General features: G+C 40.1%; 1 protein-coding gene across 1 annotated transcript; it reads left to right on the forward strand.

Moving 5' to 3' along the window:
* The first annotated feature begins 12,903 nt into the window (after positions 1 to 12,903).
* LOC146820876 (translationally-controlled tumor protein homolog) lies at positions 12,904 to 13,786 on the forward strand. Its single transcript, XM_085611694.1, has one exon. The coding sequence runs from the start codon at positions 12,988 to 12,990 to the stop codon at positions 13,504 to 13,506; it is 519 nt and encodes a 172-aa protein (XP_085467820.1). The 5' UTR covers positions 12,904 to 12,987; the 3' UTR covers positions 13,507 to 13,786.
* The last annotated feature ends 10,171 nt before the right edge of the window (positions 13,787 to 23,957 follow it).

Consider the following 23,957-nt stretch of genomic DNA (forward strand, 5'->3'; position numbering starts at 1 on the left):
GAAGGGCATAGATAAGAAGTCCCTACTTGCACAAATTATAAAATCCTATCCCTTACTTGTGGAGACATGTTTGTCTAGTGGATGCCCTGATACAGAGATCATTCAGGCCTTTACTGGGTTATGTGATGGCATTAAACAGGAAATCTCTAAACCTGTCAGGAAACAAAGCAAGAACCCCAGATGGTTTAATGGCATCTGTTACCGAGCAAACCGTGATCTTCGTGAGGCACTAGCCGAAAAACCCAGGGATATGACCCTGGTTAAAACCCTGAGAGGACGATATAAAAAAGCAACTAAATTACGTACTGAGGAGATATTGAAGGAGTGGTGGGACTCCCTTGCATGTTCTGCTGCAATTAAAGATGTAACTGGGTTTTGGGGTGAGGTGAAAGCTATGAGATCCATGGGATCTAATATAACCCCCATAAATTGTAACATACCTAGTAAGTCTTGGGAGGAGCATTTTGCAAGAATATATACAGCTCCAGCAATAACTATTGACTCTCACTATCCAGCTAATAAGGTTGTGATATCTATAACTGAAGTTGAAGATGCCATAAATCAAAGCGCAGGGAATAAAGACCCAGGCCCTGATGGGTTATCAATCGACCTTATTAAATCCGAACCCGATTTCTGGTCCCCTTTACTTTGTAATGTTTTTAATAATCTGTCCAACACCACAATTCCGAAAAACTGGTAAACAAGTATCATCGTGCCCATCTTCAAGAAGGACGATAGATCCAATCCTAGTTGCTACCGTCCTATATCTTTAATAGATAACACACTGAAGATTTTGGGCAGAGTGATTTTTAATAAAATTAGGAATTGGGCAGAGGATAATCAAATTTTAAACTCTTGTCAGTTGGGATTCAGAACTAATGTGGGAACTGTAGAACAGTGTCTGAATTTAAAATCTTATATTAGGCAAATACACTATCGCCAAAAAAGTCCCTTTGTATCTGGGTTTTATGGACTTATCTTCAGCCTTTGATTTTGTTAACCGATCACAATTATGGGAGATTTTATTAAATTACGGGTTGGATAAGTCACTTGTTCACTTTTTGGCACATTTGCACAGAGACCTCAAAGCTCGGGTAAAGGTAAATAATGAAGGAGAGGTCTCCGGGGATATTTCAATTGGTAGGGGGGTCAGACACGGTTGTGTCTTGGCCCCACTACTTTTCATCCTTTATATAAATGAATTAAATAAATCCCTGTCTAAATCAACATGCGATGTACCGAAAATTAATGGTAAATTACTCCCCGTACTCTTATATGCAGATGATGCGGTCCTGATGGGCCGCACAACCAAAGCACTCCACATTTTAATCATGGGTTTTGTTTCTTTTATGGCAGATTTGGACTTGTGTACTAATTTTAAAAAATCATACATCATGTCTTGTGGGCCTAAAAAACATTGTATTAATCACATAGTGGCAGGAGATAATGTTCTAAAAAGCACTGGCACTTTTTCGTACCTGGGTTTAGTTTTTTCAGACTCTGGATCATGGTCAGCACACGTGGCTCATGGTAGAAACAAACTCGGGAAGGCAGTTAATTCAATTATTAGTTTACGACAGCCAATGCGGGCCGAGGTAGTGATACCTTTATTACAGATCAATAAATCACAATGTCGACCAACTGCAACTTATGGTGCCGAGGTGTGGGGGTACACAAACTGCAGTGGTATCCAAACTGAAGAAAATAGATTCTGTAGAAAGGTGCTAGGGGCCCAAATTTCTTCACCCACTTACATATGCCACAAAGAATTACATTTGTATTATGTCGAGGATTTTATCAAATCTCGGCCAGCATTGTTTTGGATAAAGATTTGGCGAAACCCAGCAGCAATTTTAACTCAGGAAATAATTAACGACTGCCTTAAATGTGATAGGGGCAGTTTTATACCTTGACTTAGTGCTGTTAAGAAAAGTTTATCTAGTGTGAGATTGGAACATATTTTCTCCCATCCTTTAAACATAGACGGCAAGAATATAAAAATCGTGGGGGAGGCATTGTATGATTTATTCCGAAGGGAAAGAGGATACATGGAGCTCTATAAACCATCAATAATTAGATATATTTCCATTTCGACATTCCCAGGCAATAAAAATGACACGCCACAGGACTATCTTAAGAAAAACATTGGAAGATGGAATAGGAGCTTGCTCTTTCGCCTCAGGGATGGGAGTATAAAATATTCACTTTGCTTCCCACCCGGTTTTAATAAAGATTTAGAGAACCTGCTCTTCCCATGTGGAACTGATCATAAACAAACAACTTTACACTTCCTGTTCTTCTGCAACTTTTATATCAGAAACACTAAACAGTATTTGATTTCCTATTTTAAGTCACATGCTATTATTGATTATAAATTGGCATTTGATGAAACGTTGCGGCTAGGAAGTGATGATATGATTTTCAGAGTAAGCTCATTTTTGCAATCTGCGGTACGATCGCGAAACACAATGAACATTTTATAGATCGCATTTTGTTTGAGGCGCTTTTCAGTCATTTATGCACGGCTAATTTGTACATTGACACAGCTAGGTTTGTTGTTTATACAGTGTATATTTCGAACCTGCTAGCACTTTATTGCTATTTTTGCACAATTGTTTTGTGATATTTAACGATGTTGATTTTTATTAATCCTACTAGCTCTCTAATTTGGCGGTGACGATTTGCATTTATCGAAATCTTAAATCTAATGTTTTTGGACTGCTAATCTGCACAAATGTATAGCTGGTCTGATGTTTACATGCTGCACTCATTGAATTTATTTGCACTTTACTGCCATTTTTGCACATATGCCCATGCTATTAGATATTGTTGACTTGATACCTAACTTATTTTAATATGTGTTTTATGTTATTGTATATTTGTATCCGATTGGTGGTGATGATTTGTACTTTTATGGATATTTTATATTCGAATAAAGACCATTGACTGACTGACTGACTGAAATGTGTAGAACAGGTCTGAATTAATGTAAAGCCAAACACAGTTTTCCCAGAACTCCCCCATACCATCTAACACCTGAGACAATTGCAGGATTAGCACCAGTCATAGAAGACATGTTACAAAAAGGAATTTTGATGGAATTAATTGGGACTCCATGTAACTCTCCAATTATGGGTTTGCAGAGACACAACAGAAAATACAGAATAGTGCAGGACCTGAGGAGGATAAAATAGATTTTTGATCCTGTTGTCCTGTGGCACCGAATCCAGCTACAATATTGTTTCAGATTCCATGTACTGCAGATTGCTTTAGTGTAAAGCTTTCATCTCAGAGCCATTGCATGAAGAAAGTCAATATCTTTTTTCATTCATGTTCCAACAGAAACATAATTTGCATGGCGCCATGTCCCACAAGGGTATGAAGAGAGTCCATCCATTTTCAACCAGATTCTGAAAGAAATCTGGAGACATTACAAATGACAAACAAGTCGACCTTGGTGCAATACATTGATGACTTGCTTGAGGCATTAGAAACACAAGAATCTTGTACACAAGACAACATTGCTCCAGAGAAACTGCAGTACTGTCAGAGGAGAGTTCAATATCTGGACATATCATTGTGAAAGGAGCTAGATAGGTGTCACCATAGAGAGTGAAAGCAACCAAGAACTCAACAGGACGTCAGGATGTTTTTGGGAATGTTTGGATACTGTAGACAGTGGATACAAAACTTTTCTTTAATGGCTAAACCTTTACTAAGGTTGACACACAGAGATGTGTCAAATCCTATTCCATAGGACAATGACTGCTTAAAAGCGTTCCTAGAGTTGAAAGTCAAATTGTGTTGTGTCCCTGCACTAGGAATCCCTGATTATTCAAAAGAATTCACAATAGATTACAGTGAGAGAGATGGGTACTTTCTCTCAGTGTTGATGCAGATGCATGGAGATGCCCGAAAGCCAGTGGCATATTTCTTGACTACACTTGATTCCAAGACAGCAAAACTTCCCAGCTGTCTCAAAGCGGTTGCCACCTGAGCACTAATATGGAAAAGAGTGACAACATAGCGATGGGTTACCCCTTAACTGTTTTGGGCTCACCCTCTGTTGAGCTATTGTTACCAAGAACAAAAAACAGTACCTAACCCATATTACCCTGTCAAGATAAGAGCAAACCATACTGTCATGTTACAATGTAATTCTCAAGAGGTGTAATGTGCTTAACCCTTCAACTATGTTACCTGTAAATTATGTTGATTGTGATGAAAGAACACAATTGCCTAAATGTCACAGATTTATGCACCAAACCAAGACCAGACATGTAGGATGAACCCCTAATTTAGCTCAATCATGTAGTCTTTGTAGATAATTCATGTCTAAGAGGCAAAAATGTCACACTAAGTGCTGCATGTGCAATGTGCACGATAAATGATGTTCTTGAAGCTTCCTGGCTTCTAAGACTTACCTCAGTAGAAGTTGATGAATTGATTGCTCTTACAAGAGACTGCAGTTTAACTTCAAATAAGACAGTTACAATTTTTGCAGATAGTCAGTATGGTTTTGGTGTTGTCCATGACTTTGGGCAATTGTGGTCACAATGTGATTTCTTAACTACCCCAATCCAGAACGGAATCCACATCAAGAATCTGTTGGAAGCTTTGCAGTTACCTAGGGAAATTGCAATGGTTAAATGTGCAGCTCATCAAAGTGGCAATAGGTAAGTTGCCATGGGTAACAGATGTGTGGATTAGGTCACACTGCATTGTGCTTTGTTGGCCTGAAAATGTAATGGATATTTCACATGTGAGTCCAAAGAAGAGAGTTCATTTATTATGTTGATGAAAGTCACTCACACGTTGGATGGGTTGAAGAGAGTGCAGGGAAATGTTTCAGAGGCAGAACAGAGCAGTTTGATATAAGCAGGTTGTAATAAAAATGCCAGTGACATTTGGATGTCTGATTACGGGAGGCTAGTGTTGCCTGATAGCCTGTTATTTCCAATGACACTGTATTATTATGGATACACACATTTAGGTAGGGATGCAATGGTGATACTCTTTAGGCAAAGCTGGTACAATCCCAGATTTCGAATGTTGGCTGAGGAAATTTGGCATAGGTGTGTGATACATCAACAACTGAAACACATCGGAAGATCAGGTGGTCCCTTCAAATTGATGCAGATGAACTTTATTGTGATGCCAGTTTACAACAGTCTGAGACACCTCCTGGTCATTGTGTACATTTTCGCAATAAGGATGTAAGTCTACCCAACTGAGAGAAATGACAGCCTCGCTGTAGCAAAACTGTTATTGCGAGAGTTGATACCCAGGTACGGAATGCCGATTTCTCTTGAGTGAGATAGGAGAACTCATATTATTAATGAAGTTCTGAAAATGATCTGCACAGCCTTGCAGATTGAATAAAGATTACATTGCAGTTACAGACCAGAAGCTTCTGGAATAATCAAATAGGTGAACGGGACTATCAAGTCTCGATTGGCAAAGGTTTATACTTCAACTTCTTTGAAATGGCCAGATGCACTACCCTTGGTGTTAATGAGCATTCAAAGTACTCCAGACAGGAAGACTGGTTTGTCGCCACATGGAATTCTCATGGGGAGGGCCATGAGATTATCTGCTGTCTCCGCAAGTGCTCTTTTAACTATGATGATATTATTTTGGATTACTCCAATGGATTTGGTCTGTTCTATTTTTCATCAGGTGTCGGCGGCAATACAAGATCCACACCAAGAACAGTGCCATGACCTCAGTCCTAGTGATTGGATTGTGATCAAGAAGCACGTTCAGAAGACATGTCTAGAACCCAGATGGAAAGGCCCCTTCCAGGTAACTTTGACAAATTCTGCTGTTACGTGTGCAGGAGTTACAAACTAGATTCATGCCTCACACACCTAGAAAGTGAAAAATTGAGAGGACAGGAATTTTGGTCTATGATCCTGAACAGAGAGCATTGGTGACTGTGCCATTACCTGAGAGACCACCCAGACACCAACAGCACAGTTGCATATGTAAGATCAAGAGAGGGGTGAAGAACAACAAGCTGAATGAGAAATTCAAGTGCCTGAAATTGCACAAGTTTCTAATAAAAAAGAAGCAGAGACTAATTCTCAGAACGGAAGTACCACTAACAATGTATCTGTACAAACAGAAGATCTAGGTGAAGGATTGAGTGCTAGATCAAGGAGAATAAATTGACAAGCTGAATTGCCACAAGTTATGAACACAGAACCCTGAGAAGACGCTCAACAATAGCTCAAAAACTAGAGACCATACCTGGAGAAACTAAGGCCAGTGATGAAAGTGGTATAGAACCAAATCAAAAAATGCTGAGAAGATCAAAAAGACCAAGGGTGCTTTGTCAGAGGTATTAAGCAACTGAATGGCCATAGTAAGTAAACACAGTATTGAATTTCACCGTGGACGAATTCTGCAAAGTTAATCAGGAACTGCTCGAACTCCCTTGAGAACAATCTGAAAACTTGAGGATGAAAGACCTGAAAGAACAGAAAGAAAAAGAAACCTTAAAAGAGCTGACTGAAAAAGAAAAATGAATTGTGCTATTAGGCCTTTGTTATTTTAATTTCTTGGTTGACAAAAGTTCAACCTAGACAGTAGTGAGCAGCAAGAGTAGGGATACAATTGCAAAGAACACAGAATAAGGTTAAGGATTGTCTAATTGGTAAAAGTGACTCTGGAGACTAACATTATCAAAATAACTTGAAAAAAACTGCTGAATTCAAGAACTACTGAAACTGACTCATGAAGAAATGTGCTGCATTAGAAATAAGTGTAAATATATTATGTGTTAAATTTTTGTAAAAACACTAATAATAATGTCAATTGTACTAATAGGATTTTATTTAACACCAGAGACAGAACTCAAAGCAAAAAACTCTTCTAAACCACATACATACTTTAGCGTGGAGGATCACATTTAAATATTCTTTTGTTAGCTCTAAGAAAGATTATATCTCTACTAATGTTTACTCTAGGTTAGTACAAGAGTACACTAACCTAGAGTAAACTATGGATGCAAAAGACTGTAATGTCTGCGCACACTTACCAACATCTGTTTCAGAAGAAGTAACATACTATCACATGCCTTTATCTTATGCTATTTCATGCATTATCTTACTTCCATTGGTTTATAGATGAAGACATTTTAAATATCTCTATTCTAACTATGATCTAATACTTTCTAGGGTTCCTTTGGTAGAAAACATGAATTTCCACCCACAAGCAAAGGGAATGGATACAGCCTGGTATTATTTCTTTCCACACAGACAGATAGATATAGTTAAGGATTATTACAATTTAAACAGATCACAGCACAAACAAAGTATTGACTGCCTATCATAGTCAGTGACACATTTAATTCCAGGAAAAGCAGTGAATAAGACAATCAATATACAGTAATCTTGATCTCAAAAATGTTGACACGTAGGTAAAACAGATAAACAGCCGACACATGTTTTGTCGATAAACGACTTTCTCAATGCTGTTGACAAAACAGTATGACAAGATCTTTAATGTCAGAACAAGAGGGAATTCTTGCTGTAGTCTACATTGTCAAGTAATCCATGTAATACAGTCCACAAACAAAAAGTGCCACAAAATAACCAAGCCCGACAAGTGTATAACACAATACCACGTGAAGAAAAAGAAGTGTAGGTGTCCCACTAGATACCTAGACACAACAAGATGTTTAGGCAGTTGGTAAGTAAAGGTTGGAGAAAAGAATAAGAAAAAATACCAAGAATTCAAACCAAACAACCGTGTAAAATATAGCTATTCAAAGACATGACAAGTGAGTGAACAAACGGAGAAAAGGTGAGAGCAAAAGTTAAGTTCTGTAAATACCTTAAAATGATAATTGTATAAGCAAGAGATCAGCAAAACACCCTTTTCTTCTCTAATATGAAGATACCAAAGGTGTGAGGAAATTCCGATATAAATTCATTAGTCGAATTAAAGTAGAGTAGTCACTACACCGACAATGCTACAGATTTTGTCAGCTTTAGATATTGCTTCGGATTTAAGTACTGATAGTGGCCTTAAGCCCAAATCCATCTTTCTACCTCCATTAGGTAGGGACAATATGATGGAAACCTTTCTACGACTAGTAACTACAGATCTGTCTGCATGGGAGGATACGTACAAACTTAAAACACCATTTAGACAGGACAATCTGACAAGTGGCGAAAGACTTGCTTTACGGGAATTAAGTCAACTTCCCGATTTGATATTGAAAGAGGCTGATAAAGGCGGGAACCTAGTACTTATGAATACCAGTGACTATCTTGCAGAAATTGTCAGACAGTTAGCTGACACTAATGCTTAAGTTGCTCTCACCTCAAATCCACTGAAGTTAATTACCTCTTTACTATAGAGCAGTCTTAAGAGATGGAGGGAGCATGGCCTTATCAATGATCAGGAATTTAAATATCTGTTTACTCCCAATCCAGTGGCACTATGCAAGTATATTCTACTGAAAATTCATAAACCAGGAGGTTTTCCTCCTGGTCAGTCAATAATTTTGGGTATTGGTTCCCCCACTCAACACATTTCAGAGTACATCGATCATTTCCTCCAACCCTTTGTTAGAAATTTACCATTGTTTATTTTAGATACGAAGGACTTACTTAATCAATTAAGTGACTTCAACTGGACGGAGGATTGTTGCTTTGTAACACTCGACATTAGCTCCCTGTATACTTCTATCCCTACTAGTGTGGGACTGGAAGCAGCCAAGAACTTTTTGTCAAAAAGAAATGCTTCCCTGTGGGAACATACAACAATGTTACTGGATATTATTACCCTGGTCCTGGAGAATACTGTCTTCCTGCACAATGGTACCTGGTATAAACAGCACCAAGGGGTGGCCATGGGATCTAAATTTTCTCCTTCGTTTGGGAATTTATTTGTAGGCTGAATGGAGAGATTTTTTATCTGGTCTAAGTATCCTGACCTGTGGATCAATTATTTAATCTATTGGGGTCGGTATATAGACGACGTGTTGCTAATATGGACTGGAGATACTGAACGATTGCATGATTTTGGCTCCTTTCTTAATTCAAACACATATGACATCTGTTTTACCCATCAGTTTAACAAGGAGGAGATCACCTTTCTTGACTTGAGACTGTATACTAAAGAAGGTTCCATCTTATCTGCCCTTTACAGAAAATCAACTGCGTGCAATGCTGTTTTGCATGCGGACACTGTCCATCCTGGTTCACAAATTGATTCCATACCATTTGGGGAACTTACACGCTTGAGACGCAATTGTAGTGAGGACGTGATCTATAAGAAGGAAATGAAAGATACCATCAGTAGATTTAAAGCTAGGGGATACAATAGCAAGATTCTAGAGAAAGCTGAAAGGAAGGCATTGGGACTGAACCGAAGACAGTTATTGACATATAAAACGAAGTCAAAAAAGAGTAGTAAATACAAAAATAGAATTTCCTTGGTAACCCCATACAATTCGTCCAGTAACATACTTCACAAAATACTTAACAAACATTGGCATGTTCTAAAGATTGACACCAGTTACCAACAAGGTCATAGGTGCGAAACCCAACATCATTTATAAAAGAGACCAAACCTTGAGGAATATTCTTAGCCCGAGCTTCTATAATCCCAGAAAACACAGAAGTGACACACAATGGCTGGGAACACCTCCGGTTGGATTTTATAAATGTGGCCACTGTTCTGTCTGCCCCCACACATTGGATAGGATTAAAAGTTTTAAATACAATACACATACTGAGCATAAAATTAACTCATTCATGAATTGTAATACAAAATGTATGGTATATTGCATCGTGTGCATATGCAAGAACATCTATGTGGGCAGTACAATCAGACCGGTGAAAGAAAGGATACAAGAGCATTTCAGGCGATTAGAAATGGAAACACAAGTTATCCCTTAGCCGTACATTTCAATGCAATGCATGGCCCTGCTGAACTGTCTCTTGTAAAATTCCATGGGTTGAAATCACTCACGGTCAATCCAAGAGGAGGGGACAAAGTTCACTGCCTATGCAAACTGGAGGCCTCTTGGATCTGTAAATTGAGAACAGTAGATCAGGGACTTAATATCGATAAAGACATTTATGTATTTCTTAGAGATTAAGCCATTTGGTCAGTGCTAACCTGTATTTATCCTCTGTTTGTGTACAACAATCTAATGAATGTTAAACATGTTTTACCAGTTTTAACCAGTTTTCTGAATGTGTTCTCAGCACATTACATCTGTGTGACATAATAGAGTCTCTATACTGTACACAATTGAGAGCAGATGTTGGTATCAAATGTGAACTTTTAAGTGCCTGTTTGTTTCTTTCTTTGTCAAGGTGATACATCTGTTGGACAGAACCTGTGTCCTGTTAATACAATATTGTGATTTGTGATATCGTCTTAATGTATACATCTGGAATATTTACTGCAAGGAAGTTTTTTAATATGCATTACATATCATAGATTTGATAAGTAATGCCTTCTCACTGCTACTCTTTACAAGGGTCTATGTAACTATGTTCTTTTGCACCCTTTTTCCACTAACATTATGTCCTTTGTATGGTGTCTCGACTAGGATCTTTTCTAGACTCACTTGTATTGTCTTTGGGAGAAAGTATGCGTATTTGCTTCTCGTAACTTATTTTCACACTGGTTTATTCTAATGCTAATGTAGTTTATCTACGCCTATTTGAGATACTGATTTTTTTTCCCCTCTAACTGCATAGATTGTCGTCATGAATGTTACGATTTTGTGATGAGACATTTATTGCGGTTACATTTGATCAAAACTGCCGATTTAATAAAAGAAAACTTTTTTAAAAGTTAGATACATGATATATTTGAGGCACTTATGTAGTTTCTCAGTAAGGGAATAGCTTTGTAGGGATAGTGAATGTTACGGTATTGTGTAGTTCTAAAAAACTCTGAGAAAACTATAAAAATGGCTGAATTGTGTTTCTGAAACGGGCACATTACGGAAACACATCACATCACGTAACTGACGTTTGAGAGATATGCTTGGTTTACTTAATGGCGTTCTCTCCATGGCGGGTTTACTTTATTTTTCGGGATGTGAGCTGCAAGTCGTTTCACTCTAGGAGAGTCCTGATGCACTAGATGTTATCGCTCTCATAGAAGACTGCTACCTGCTACCTAGAGGTCCCATTTTTATAAGATATGGATGTTATTTTGTAGATTCTGTTTCCAGAGCGTTACCGTAAAGAGGCCATACTGTATGGCTTCCATTTGTTTATCATAACGAATTTCCGGCTCACCTGTCCCTTAGCAGAGTAACTTACATAACGTTATTCAACTGACTTTAAAAAAAATATTTGGAGTCTGCTCTAGCCTCTTATCATCTGAATACGATATTACTCTGCGACCTATGTAAATCATAATTGTCGCTACAGTTTGTTAAGTAGCATTTATTTTATTTATTTAGATTTCTTATAAAGCGCTAACAATCATCCTGAGGGATATCACGGCGCTGCGATTGCTACAGTGTGGATGCAGTGGGCATAGTTGGGTGGATTTAATCGAAGTCGGGGAAAAGGAAGGTTTTTAGTTGTTTCCTGAATGCCAGGTGATCCTCTGTAAGTCGAAGGGCCACGGGAAGTTCGTTCCACTTCCTTGCGGCAACGTAGGAAAAGGCTCGTTCACCCATTCTGGCTTTCTTTACCCGGGGTATGCTGGCTAGCGCCGAGATTTGTGAACGGAGGTATCTAGTGGGAGTGTAGAACTGAATCCTGTTTCTAAGGATGAGAGGGCCTGTCTTGTGAAGTGCTCTATGAGTGATGCACAACATTTTAAAAGTTGCTCTTTGCTTCATTGGCAACCAGTGTAGATCCCGCAGACAGTTTGTGGCCGAGTCAAATTTTCTTTTCATGCAGATTGCCTTGGCTGCTGCATTCTGAAGTATGTGTAGCTTGGTGAAGAGGTACTCTGCCATGCCAACGAACAGAGAGTGTCCATAATCCAGTCTGCTCATCAGGAGAGACTGAACTAGGATCCTTCTGCATTCTAATGGAATCCAAGGAAAGACTCTTTTGAGCATCTTCAGAGTCGCAAAGCCTTTGCCGCATATAGCGGCTACATGAGTTTTCATGGAGAGGGAGGTGTCGATCATTATCCCAAGGTTCCTTGCTGTTAATGTAGGGGTAGGGGGGATGCCCAGGGCTTCGGGCCACCAGGTGTCATTCCACAGTTGCGTGTGGCCTCCAAACAGCAATATCTCTGATTTGTCTGCATTCAGCTTGAGATAGTGCTTATGCATCCATTCAGCCAAATCAAAGAGACAGTTCAGAAGCCTGTCCTTGGAGTTGGTCTTCTCGTCCAGGACTACAGTGAGTTGGGTGTCATCCGCATAGGAGCAGATTTCAACACCCCATTTTCTGCCGATTCCGGCCAGGGAAGACACGAAAACGTTAAACAGAGTAGGGCTTAGCGAGGCCCCCTGCGGGACCCCGTATTTGATGGTCCGGGGGGGGGATGAAAACTTGCCCAAGTGCACCGATTGAGATCTTTCCAATAGGAAAGACCGCAGCCATCCCAGTGCTCTGTCCCTAATGCCTCTGGTAGCTAGTGTCTCCAGGAGCAATTTGTGTGGGACGGTGTCGAATGCCGCCGAGAGGTCCAACAGGATTAGGGCGACTGTTTTCCCCTGGTCCACAAGCATTCTGATGTTGTCAAGCACGACCAGGAGAGTTGTTTCCGTGCTATTGTTGGCCCTAAAACCTGTTTGCGTAATGTCCAATAAGTTATTAGTTTCGAGAAAACTGACCAGTTTTCTGTTGACCAGTTTCTCCAGGACTTTCGACAAGTAGGGAAGCTGGGAGATGGGTCTATAGTTTGCCGGGTTGTTAATATCTAGGCCTGCTTTTTTTAAAAGGGGGGTGACTGCTTTCCTGTCCTCCTCCTGTCGCGCTGGTCCCTCCGCGCGCGCTCACCCCGTCCGTACCCCGAGACGCCCCTACTCCTCCCGAAACCATGATCATCTACAAGGACATGCTCACCGGAGAGGAGCTGTTTTCCGACATCTACAAAATTAAGGAAACTTGTAACGGTATCTGCATTGAGGTGGAGGGGAAGGTTGTTACCAGAACGGAAGGGTGTATTGATGATGCACTTATCGGGGGGAATGCGTCGGCAGAGTGCACAGACGTTGAGGGGTTAGATCCAACGACAGTCAGCGGTGTTGACATAGTATTAAACCATCACCTTCAGGAGACTGGCTTTACCAAGGAATCCTACAAACAGTATATTAAAGAATATATGAAATCAATAAAGGCCAAACTTGAGGAGACCAAGCCTGATCGGGTGAAACCATTCATGTCGGGAGCTGCTGAGAACGTCAAAGCTATACTCGCCAACTTCAAGAACTATCAGTTCTACACCGGGGAAAAAATGAACCCAGAGGGTATGGTTGGATTGCTGGATTACCGTGAAGATGGAGTGACGCCATATATGATTTTCTTTAAGGACGGCTTAGAAATTGAGAAATGCTAACGACCTACATTAAGCACATTGGATTGATCATAACTGGCTGCTGCTTTTTCATCGACTCAAAAGGACTGAGTTGCGTGTAATTGGACTGGTATCACCTTCAGCTTTGTTCATCTATTCACCCTGACTCTTAAATGGAGGGCTTGTTATAACCAAGTCAAGGTTTGGTGAAACAAAATGCTTTGCACCTCCTCCGGATAATGCCCAAGTCCTTTTTCTAAGCTTTATAAGCCATGTGCAAAAGGATCCGTGAACGTTTTCAGCTATTTGCACTAGTCTTGTTGACTTGGTGTTGATTGTCATTTGCAAGATTGCATTCGTTTGAAGGCATTAATCTAGAGGAACTTTAAGAATGACTGGCAAAAAACTGTTTTGAACCCCAAATAAAGCATCTTCAATTTTACCGTAAAAAAAAAAAAAAAAAAAAAAAAAAAGGGGGGTGACTATGGCGTTCTTCCAACTACATGGAAATTCTGCTACTTCTAACGAGTGATTCAGTACTTGAGTTACTGCAGGGCAGATGAAAGGAATAATTTTTCGGAAAATATGATGGGGGCAAGGGTCCAAGGGGGAGCCAGATGTAATTTATAGCATTGCTTTGCCCACTTCCTCTTCAGAAAATGGACCAAAGCTAGTACAGTGGGCTTGGGAAGTGGGTGGCTCATGATCTATAGGGGAGCCCGCCTCAGAGTTGGGGAAGGAAGAATAGATCTTGTCTATCTTTTCACAAAAGAAGTTGCTCATTTTGTCGCAACTAATTTGTGAAGGAATCAAATTAGATGATAGACTAGACGGGCTACATAGCTCATTAACTATTTTAAAGAGCTCTTTGGAGGAGTCCTTATTCTCTAGAATTCTATGAGAGAAGTAGTCCTTTTTTGCCTTCCTGATGGCTTTAGTATAATGCGACAGTGCTTTTTTGTACATTGACCTAGTCTCTTGGGATTTTGTTAGCCTCCATTTATGCTCAAGCATGGTGCATTTCCTTTTAAGTAGCTTTAGTTCCTGGCCGTACCATTTTTCTGACATAGTACGCCTGGGTTTAGAATTCCGACACTGTCGAGAGCAATGCTCGAGAGCCATTGCGATGTGGTCCTGCAATCTATCCGTTGCTTCGTCGACACTTATTTCTCCTATAGGGGGATGTACAAAATGTTTCATAAAAGTTTCAGCCTTGAAGTTAGCATAACTTCTTTTGTGAGTTGCTGTATGATAGGAGGGCTTAGTGTTTTTGGCTGGTAATTGAATATCGAATTCGACCAAGGAGTGGTCTGTCCATGGCAATGGTCTTATCCCTGAGATGGAGATAGGGTTAATATTAGAGAAAATTAGGTCGAGAATATGTCCGGCCTGATGAGTTGGTTGGTCAATTCTCTGAGATAACTGCAGTATCTCCATATTTTCCGTTAGTTGTTTAGTGAGAGGATTATTGCTGTCATCGTAGTGGATGTTAAAATCCCCTAGGAGTAGTATATATTTGTTCTGGAGACAGATTGGCATAACTTGTGCCAAGAGATGAGTATTGAATTCAGAGGTACAGCCCGGGGGATTATAGATGACGGCTCCCCCGAATAAGATGGTGGTGTTGAAGGATAAAGAAAATGCCATAACCTTGTAGGTACTGGCCTGAGTAATCGCTTCTTGTTTACAGGAAAATGAGTCTTTAAACAGCAGTGCGACCCCTCCTCCCTTCTTTTCCTTCCTATTCAAATTAAGAATTTTGTAGTTCTCTGGAAGGGCCGTGGCAATATCCGGGGTATTGTGGTTATCTAGCCAGGTCTCCGTAATGAAAGCTAGGTCTGGTTGGTCATTTTCTAGAATGTCCCATACTTCCATTGCATGTTTGGGGAGGGACCTTACGTTGAGATAAATACATTTTAGAGTTATTTCTACGGTGCCGGCGTTAAAGGGGCAATGCCCGGGGTTGCTCAGCCAGTGACAGTTCCCGCAGCTGACTGGTCCCATGGTGCGTGAGGGTTCCAGTTTAGCACATAATGCTTGTGTGTGAGAGTCCGCAGTGTTTAGGTTTCTTAGCTCGTTCCCTGAGTAAGAGATGGAGCATTTGATCAGTGGCCGTGGATGGCTGGGGAGAGGGACAGCGATTATGGCCCCGGGTCCCGGCCTGTCGCGGACGGGCGCAGACGGGCTTGCCTTAGGCGCGCCTTCGGCGCGCTGACGGCGCGCCCACTGCGCCCGTCCGCTGCGCCTCCGGTGTGGTGGCTCCATTTTGTAATGACGAGGGGCGGGAGGGTGGGAGGGGCTGAACACTCGCCTGCTCGCCCTGCTCCAGCCCTCACCCAAGATGGCGGAGATCCCGGCAGCGCTTCCTCGGCTGCGACAGGGATGATCAGGGGCACATCAGGCGGTAAGTACAAACGCTACTTTGGGCACTACAATTCTGCTATTAAAATCGGCGACCTCTAGATAGTTCGGCTATTTAAGCCGGCAGCAAATCGGCAGCAAATTCAATACAGTACAGTACAATGATTTAAAAAGCGCTGGCAGAACGTGCAAATTGCTTAGATTAAAAAGTCCCGGCTTTCCGCCTCAGGACACTTAACCCACACTCCACGCTCAGTAGCAATCAGTAGGGGGAGGCTTGCAGATCTTTTTGTAATGACGAGGGGCAAGAGGGTGGGAGGGGCTGAACACTCGCCTGCTCGCCCTGCTCCAGCCCTCACCCAAGATGGCGGAGATCCCGGCAGCGCTTCCTCGGCTGCGACAGGGAAGAGCAAATTCAATACAGTACAGTACAATGATTTAAAAAGCGCTGGCAGAACGTGCAAATTGCTTAGATTAAAAAGTCCCGGCTTTCCGCCTCAGAACACTTAACCCACACTCCACGCTCAGTAGCATGACTGAGAAACTGCCATATAAATAGTTTTTCATGTCCCAGATATTTTATCTTTCTGTGGCTCTATGTTATCTTAACATACAGATTGCGATACCAGAGGGTTCTCGATGATTTATAAAATCCTATTGAGACCTTTGGTTGTCTAAAAAGGGGTGCTGAGGAGCTGTATAGATTATTATTTTTTCCTCTCTTGTAGTGACTACTCTACTTTACTTCGACTAATGAATTTATATTGGAATTTCCTCACACCTTTGGTATCTTCATATTAGAGAAGAAAAGGGTGTTTTGCTGATCTCTTGCATATACAATTATCATTTTAAGGTATTTATGGAACTTAACTTTTGCTCTCACCTTTTCTCCGGTTGTTCACTCACTTGTCATGTCTTGAATAGCTATATTTTACACGGGCGTTTGGTTTGAATTCGTGGTATATTTTTTCAAATCTTTTCTCCAACCTTTACTTACCAACTGCCTAAACATCTTGTTATGTCTAGGTATCTTGTTGGACACCTACCATTATTTTTCTTCACGAACCTTAGTTATTTTGTGCCACTTTTTGTTTGTGCACTGGATTACTTGGATTACTTGACAATGTAGACTACAGTAAGAATTCCCTCTTGTTCTGACATTAAAGATCTTGTCATACTGTTTTGTCAACAGCCTTGAGAAAGTCGTTTATCGACGGAACACGTGTTGGCTGTTTGTCTTTTATACTTACGTGTGAACATTTTGGAGATCAAGATTACTGTATACTGATTATCTTATTCACTGCTTTTTCTGTAATTAAATGTATCACTGACTATGAAAGTCAGTCAATACATTTTTGTGCTGTGCTCTGTTTAAATTGTAATAGGTCAATGTCTATGGAGAATCTTTTCTCCATGTACTGAGTGGCACTTTGGATGGCACAGTGTTGACATTGAGCACACTAGAGGACATACTGCGCTGTACAACTGCAAACTAAACAGAGGTGCTGGCTTTTCTCTAAAACCACGCCATCATTCGATATATTATAGTTAAGGATTACTAGAACAATCGAACATGCTTATTGCGACCAATGGAGAAAATGTACATAATGGCTTTAGCAGAAAGGTACACTAATATAACGTGCAATAATGATAAAAATAGTGATGTTTTATGAAATGTTTGGAAAGGGGGAGAAAATAAATTCAGAAAGAAAATAGTTTACCCAAAATAATATTAGAAAGTCAACAAAAAAGGAACATTTGCATTTACATAAGAAGGACATCTATCCGAAACAGACATGTATGTAGGAATTAGTAGTTGTGAACACACATTTGAATTGACAGGAGGAACTTGGCAAATTTTGCAGGTAGAAGAGAATGCGATTCGTGGGGTTTGCTATGTTTGTGGACTAAATGCTTATTTCTTGTTGCCAGCCAATTGGGAGGGTATAGTGTGCAAAGCTTAGACGCATTAACACTGACATCATCACCCAGACAGAAATGAGATACTGAAACGGGGACAGGCTCAGTAGGAGACATATTTGGAGCAATCATTCCACCTCTAGGTATCATTCTAAATGATGAAAAGATTATAAAACTGCCCACTGGTTTGACAAAATGGCAACAAGTACATCTGGAGCTATGCTCATAATTAACACTGAATTGATTGCTATACGGTCCATGGTACGTCAAGACCAACATGCACTAGACATTTTACTTGCAGAGAAGGGTGGAGCCTGCACAATTCTTAAGTTAAACACGCTGTTCATATATACCTGATGGAAGTAAGGAAATAGAAGGCTATGCAATTAACATTTCAGGTTTAGAACCTGAATGAAATGAATGTTTTTGAAAATTTTGAAAAAGGAGTTTACACAATTGGAAATTGGTTTTCAGCAGCAGGAAAGGGTATGTTGAAAGCTATTCTAATGCCAATAATAGTTACAGGGCTTTGTCTGATATGTCTTTACACTTTGTTTGTGCGCTGTAGGTGCATTTTACACAAAAGACAAGAAAGGATGCAAACAAAGTTATACGATAAGGATTTAGGTTTGACATCGGGACACTGACTGGGTGGGTGTGGCACTAGTGTATAAACATTGGGAAACAGACACGGTGTGCTGACACCAGGAAACTGACAAGGAGACACTGACATGGGGCTACTGCCAGTGCGATGCAGACACTAGAACTTTGACAGAAGGGCATCAACACTGATACATTCATGTTGACATAAGGATGCTGATACTGGAATATTGACCTGGGTCACAAAGATTGGCAATAGGAAAGTGATACAGAGACAACACCAAAGCTAGGACACAGACATAGCTCCACCAGCAATCCCATGGCAATACTGATACAAGGACATTGACTTTGGGAAAAGCCACTGAGGCACATGTGATGGGACACTGACCAAGGAGCACAAACCTTGACATGGGGATATTGAGTGGTGGGGACTGTGACACGGAAATGCTGTCAGAGGGCACAAAACGTGATGCTGGAAAAATGGCATGGGGTAATAACACAGGGAGATTGACACAGAGACACCAGAACACTAACAATAAGATTCTTTTTTAAGGGAATGTGCATAGAAATATACACTGATCTTGCTCTTTTTTACAATATATGCACATATATACATATCATGCCAATAATTCCAGTATAATTACTACATATGTACAGTACATATTGAAAACCCCAGAAGGGAGCGATTGCTTTGAAGGGAGGAGTACAGATGTCTCCCACTGCAAAATAGAGATAGCGACTAACATTAGCCAGTGGAAGTTGTTCAAATATGCTGTAACTTCATTTGTGAATACATTATGGATAGGATACTTCAACAACGTGGTGGTGTGAGAGTTCGATGATGGCATCCTGAGGAGACCCCTTAAAGATATTGGGGTTGAAACACCAATAAAAAACCCTGAATGATTGAGAGGTATAATGAATTGAATGGGCCTGATAATTTCATAAAAACTAGCTCAGATACTTTAAACACTTGGAAGTGTATATAACCTTTGGGGATTGTAGTGTGTGTTGAGGTTATAAATATTGTCTGTTTGTTGTAATACGCAAGCACTGCGTCATCGGCACTATTTATTCACTTTTTCACACTATAACTATATTTGTTCTCATATGTATGAATACATATATGACAGAAATGATACCTGTCCAGCACTTAATTTATTGAATATCTGTATATCAGTATTGAGTAATTGACACTGAAGAATATTTGTGGTTGAAAATAACTGTATATTTTACCCGAAGAAGCAGAATTCAGAGCCTTCATACCACTGGAAGATTACTCTTGCTCAGAATAAGTCCCAAAAGACTTTCTCTGTATACTGATTTATGTTTACTCGTGTCCTGTGGGCCTATTGGGTTGTCCTTGAAATGGATCGAAAGGAAAAAAGCCGTGGGGCAGTTATACAGTGGTACCGGGAGATTGACACAATTCTTTTAGGGAATTTGCATATAAATATACATTGATATTACTCTTTAATACAAGTTTATGTATAGACATCATGCCAATAATTCTAGGATAATTAGTACACATGTACAGGAGAAATTGAAACAAATAAGCTTATTCATATTTGCTACTAAGTTTAACCATTGTCTCCCATGTTCATTCAAAGTGTTTTCTTCCATCTCCCTCACATATCACCTAAACTGCTCTTTCTAGTTCATAATGATACAAAAGTTGACCCCACCATTTATCGCTATTTGGTGAAAAAGTGCTAATCTACTCCTGAGCAATGCATTACCTACTGATAGTGATAGCTACAAAAAATAATACATGCCTATATGATTGTGCTCATTATCATTAGTGGCTAGTAAAATACACTGAGCCGAGATAACCAGCTTTTGTCCCTGTCCTAACCTAGGAACTACTTTGGTTACCTCCATCCAGAACCAAGTTAATTTATTACAATTCAGAAACATATGAATATCGTCAAAGTTTTCCATTTTGCATCAGGGGCATTTAGAATCTGGATAGATATCCCAATTTTAAATAATAGACTGGGCATATAATACAGTCTATTAAGTACTTTAAACTATTGTAATTGCAGATTAACTGCTTCAAGAGCAGTATTGATAGTATCAATAGCATTCTGGATATTTGGTCTAAGAATTTTCATACCCAATTTCTTAGAGCCTATCTCAGCGAGATGGGCCATGTTATCGTCCATGCTGTCCACATACAACCTCGATTCTGATACCTCTCTCCACCTTTTCGGTTAATTCAATTATATCAATCTCTTTCATTTCTAATTGGCTTTTATCCAGTTTTCTGAAAAACTCTCTAAATCGGAAATATATGGAAAAATCTCTCATTGGCAAGTTGAACTCCTCTTGTAACTCATTAAAAGTGTTAAAATTCCATTTGAAAACATTTCATCCACTTTAGTAGTCCCATGGTTTCCCAACACTTAGCTGAATTATCTCTAAATACCTGTGGAAGATTAGCCCCAGAGTGGGATATATTTCTTAATATGAGTGATTCTATACATGCAATACTATTTAGCCCAGATTGATCGACAAGCTTTTCTCATCTGAAATCAAACCCTCTTGAAATAATTATTTTCAAAATACTTTGCCAACTATCCTGTAACCTCAGGCCCAATACACATCTCAAACATGTAGAGCTGGTATTACCGGTATCAAACAGAACATTCTTTGTGCCAAAGTGGCACAATAGTAAAATTTAATATTGGATTGCTTGTCTGGGTATGAGAATTTGGGTTGTTGGTTGAGTGTTAACCCCTCTCAGCCAACAGCCTCGGGTCCCTGTCATTGTGAACCACAAAAGTAACTAAATTAACCTGTGCTTAACCCTCTGGTAGCCTGTAACAAAGGCAGTCAGGTTTAACTTACAGGTGGTATGTAAAGTATTCATGCAGCACACAAACAGTAATAAAGTGAAAACAAGGCACAAGAAAAATCACATACCAATTCAGAAAAATAGAGTACATTTAAATAAATCATTCAACACAAAAATAACAAAAATCCAATCAGGTAGAATCGGAGTTATAAATGTTTTAAGTTTAGGGTTAAAATTAGCTCTTAAAAGATCAAAGTGCCAACTGTGGACATCTAGTTACACCCAAACAGGTCAAAGTCGAAAAACATGTGCGACCGAGATGGAGCATGAGTAAGGTACAGAAAGTGGATTGGAGCCAGTCAGCGTTTACATTTGGACTTAGAAGAAATTTCAGCAAAAATGTTCTGAGAATGTAGAAGGCTGCAGGCGATGTCTGAGGAGGAGGCCTCGTCATTGGGGAGCTGCTAGATGAAGTCGCAGTGTTGATTTCTACTTTTGGACTTGGTTTCTTTTTTGGTAGTGGAAAATTTCCAGCGGGATGAGGCTGAAGGCTTAGGGGCTCCATAAGGCCAGATACCCCTCTGCATAGGACCACAGGATTTGCTGCAGTGGCGAAGAACATAAAGGGAGCTGCCGCAAAATCAGGCCAACCAGTGCTAAGAGCAGTTCTTAGTCAAAATAATTCCCAAACCCATGTTTTGGATTTTGGCTTTCTGGGCACATTTATCACCACTTCCCGGGTTAAGGACTGGGGAGGCACCATTCAGATGGTTGGGACTCACAAAAGCTGGGTTCAGGCGTGAACTGACAATGATTGAAGCCTTTTCTGTACCCCAGACTCTGTTCAGAAAGTGAGCCAACTAGCCCTTGGAGGCACTCTGGTACTCCTGGGTCCAAGAGATGGAACAAGGCTCTAGCAGCAGGGCAAGCATCTAAGGGTTCAAGGCAGACTTCGGGCAGCAGAGCAGTCATTCCAGGTGCAGTAAAGCAGTCTTCTGACTTACATAGCAAGCAATAGCAGCAGGCAGTCCTCTCAGAGTCCTTCCTCATGTCCAAAAAGTGAACTGAAGAGTGGATCTGAGGGACCCATATTTATACATTGTGCCTTCTTTGAAGTAGGAGAAGTTTCTAGAAAGTTCCCCCTTGAAGTGCTTGGAGTTTCCTGCCTTCCCTACCCTGGTTTCAGCTTGACTGCTGGAGCAACAAAGTGGCATGAAGTCCTTTGTATGAAGGCAGGGCACAGTCTATTGATTTACAAGTGGGGCTGTGCCCTGCTCCATTTCCCCTCTTGCTAGGGATTGGCCATCCAGGTGCACCTCTTTTGTGTGGATGTCTGGGAGGAATAAATAAAGTCCAACTGCCACCTCATCCAGTCATGTGACCCAGGAACAGGCTGCAGGCACAAAATAGCTAGGACATGAAACTTCTAGCTTTATAAAAGATGCATTTTCCAAATTGTAACTTAACATCTGGCTTTACTATTAAAGATTTTAAACTACAATTTCTTAGACAACAAACTTGAAATTGCTACCTGTTTCCAAACAAACGTTCAAAAGGAATTTAGGAGTTTTTTACTATCAGGACATTTAAGGGGAGCTTAAAGCTTGGTAAGAGGGATGTTTTGCCAAGTCAAATTGGCAGTTTAAAACTGCATTCAGGCTGAAATGGCAGACTTGGGACATGCCTTAAGGAGCTACTTAATTAGGTGGCACAAAAAGTGCTGCAGACACACTAGTAGCATTTAATTTACAGACTCTGAATATATGGTGTACCATGTTACTGGTAACCAAATATGCCCATCAGGTGTAATCCAATTTTTCCATGTTTAGTAATGGTAAAGTGCTAACCAGTCATAAGGCAAGCAAAAATGAATTCAGAAGAATTGGAAGGCGAAGGCAAAATGTTTGGGGGAACACCACCCTAAGGCTGGTTTGTGATATCCCCATATAAAACTATTTATCGCTGAATCAAGTTTATGAACATGGGAGTTTTGAATCATGAGTGGTATAGATCTAAATAGATCTAGAAACTTAGGTAGAATACACATCATAACTATATTACACCACCCTACCAATGATATAGGTAGCCATTGTAAATTAAGAGAGAGACAATAGCATGTCTTCAATAGTGCAGTGTAATTTAGCTCAAAAATACTTTTTATATTACAGCTGATTTTAACTCCAATAGATATTGCGTGAGGAGCTACTTGGCTTGCCCCTGCAATCAGCTGACAGTTCATGACTGTCTACGTCTTGTTGCTATTTAACTTGTATCTGATGACTCGCCAAAAAATATCAGCCCCTTCATCTATCACTTTAATTGCCTTGTATGGCTTAGTTGAATATACAGCAATGTCATCAGCATAAGCAGATATTTTCAGTTACGCCTCCTTGAAGACTACCAACATCTCTTGATGTAAAAGGTAGAGTTCTTAAATATGGTTCTATGTAGAGTGCAAAGAACAATGGTGACTTATGTCCCCCACGTAATCAGAATATCAAGAGATGCTTTCCCCATTATTGCTGCCCTTGCATAAAGTTTAGAGTATTAGACTTGTACCACATGGACATATCTGTCCCTGAAGCCCATATGCACCATAACACTACATAGAAATTGCCACAACACTCTCTTAAATGCTTTTTCAGCATCCAACAGTTACAAACCAACATTTGTTTTTGTGACTTTAGCTACATCAAACATGTTGAAAGTACCGTTATTATGTGTGGTTGTGTCAGGACCAGTTATAAAACCATGTTAGATGCTGGTAATCAACTGTTTAATAATTTCAGTCTTTCGGTTAACAAGAATTTTGGAG

The sequence above is a fragment of the Triturus cristatus genome, chromosome 6 (genome assembly GCF_964204655.1).
Source record: "Triturus cristatus chromosome 6, aTriCri1.1, whole genome shotgun sequence".
NCBI lineage: Eukaryota > Metazoa > Chordata > Amphibia > Caudata > Salamandridae > Triturus > Triturus cristatus.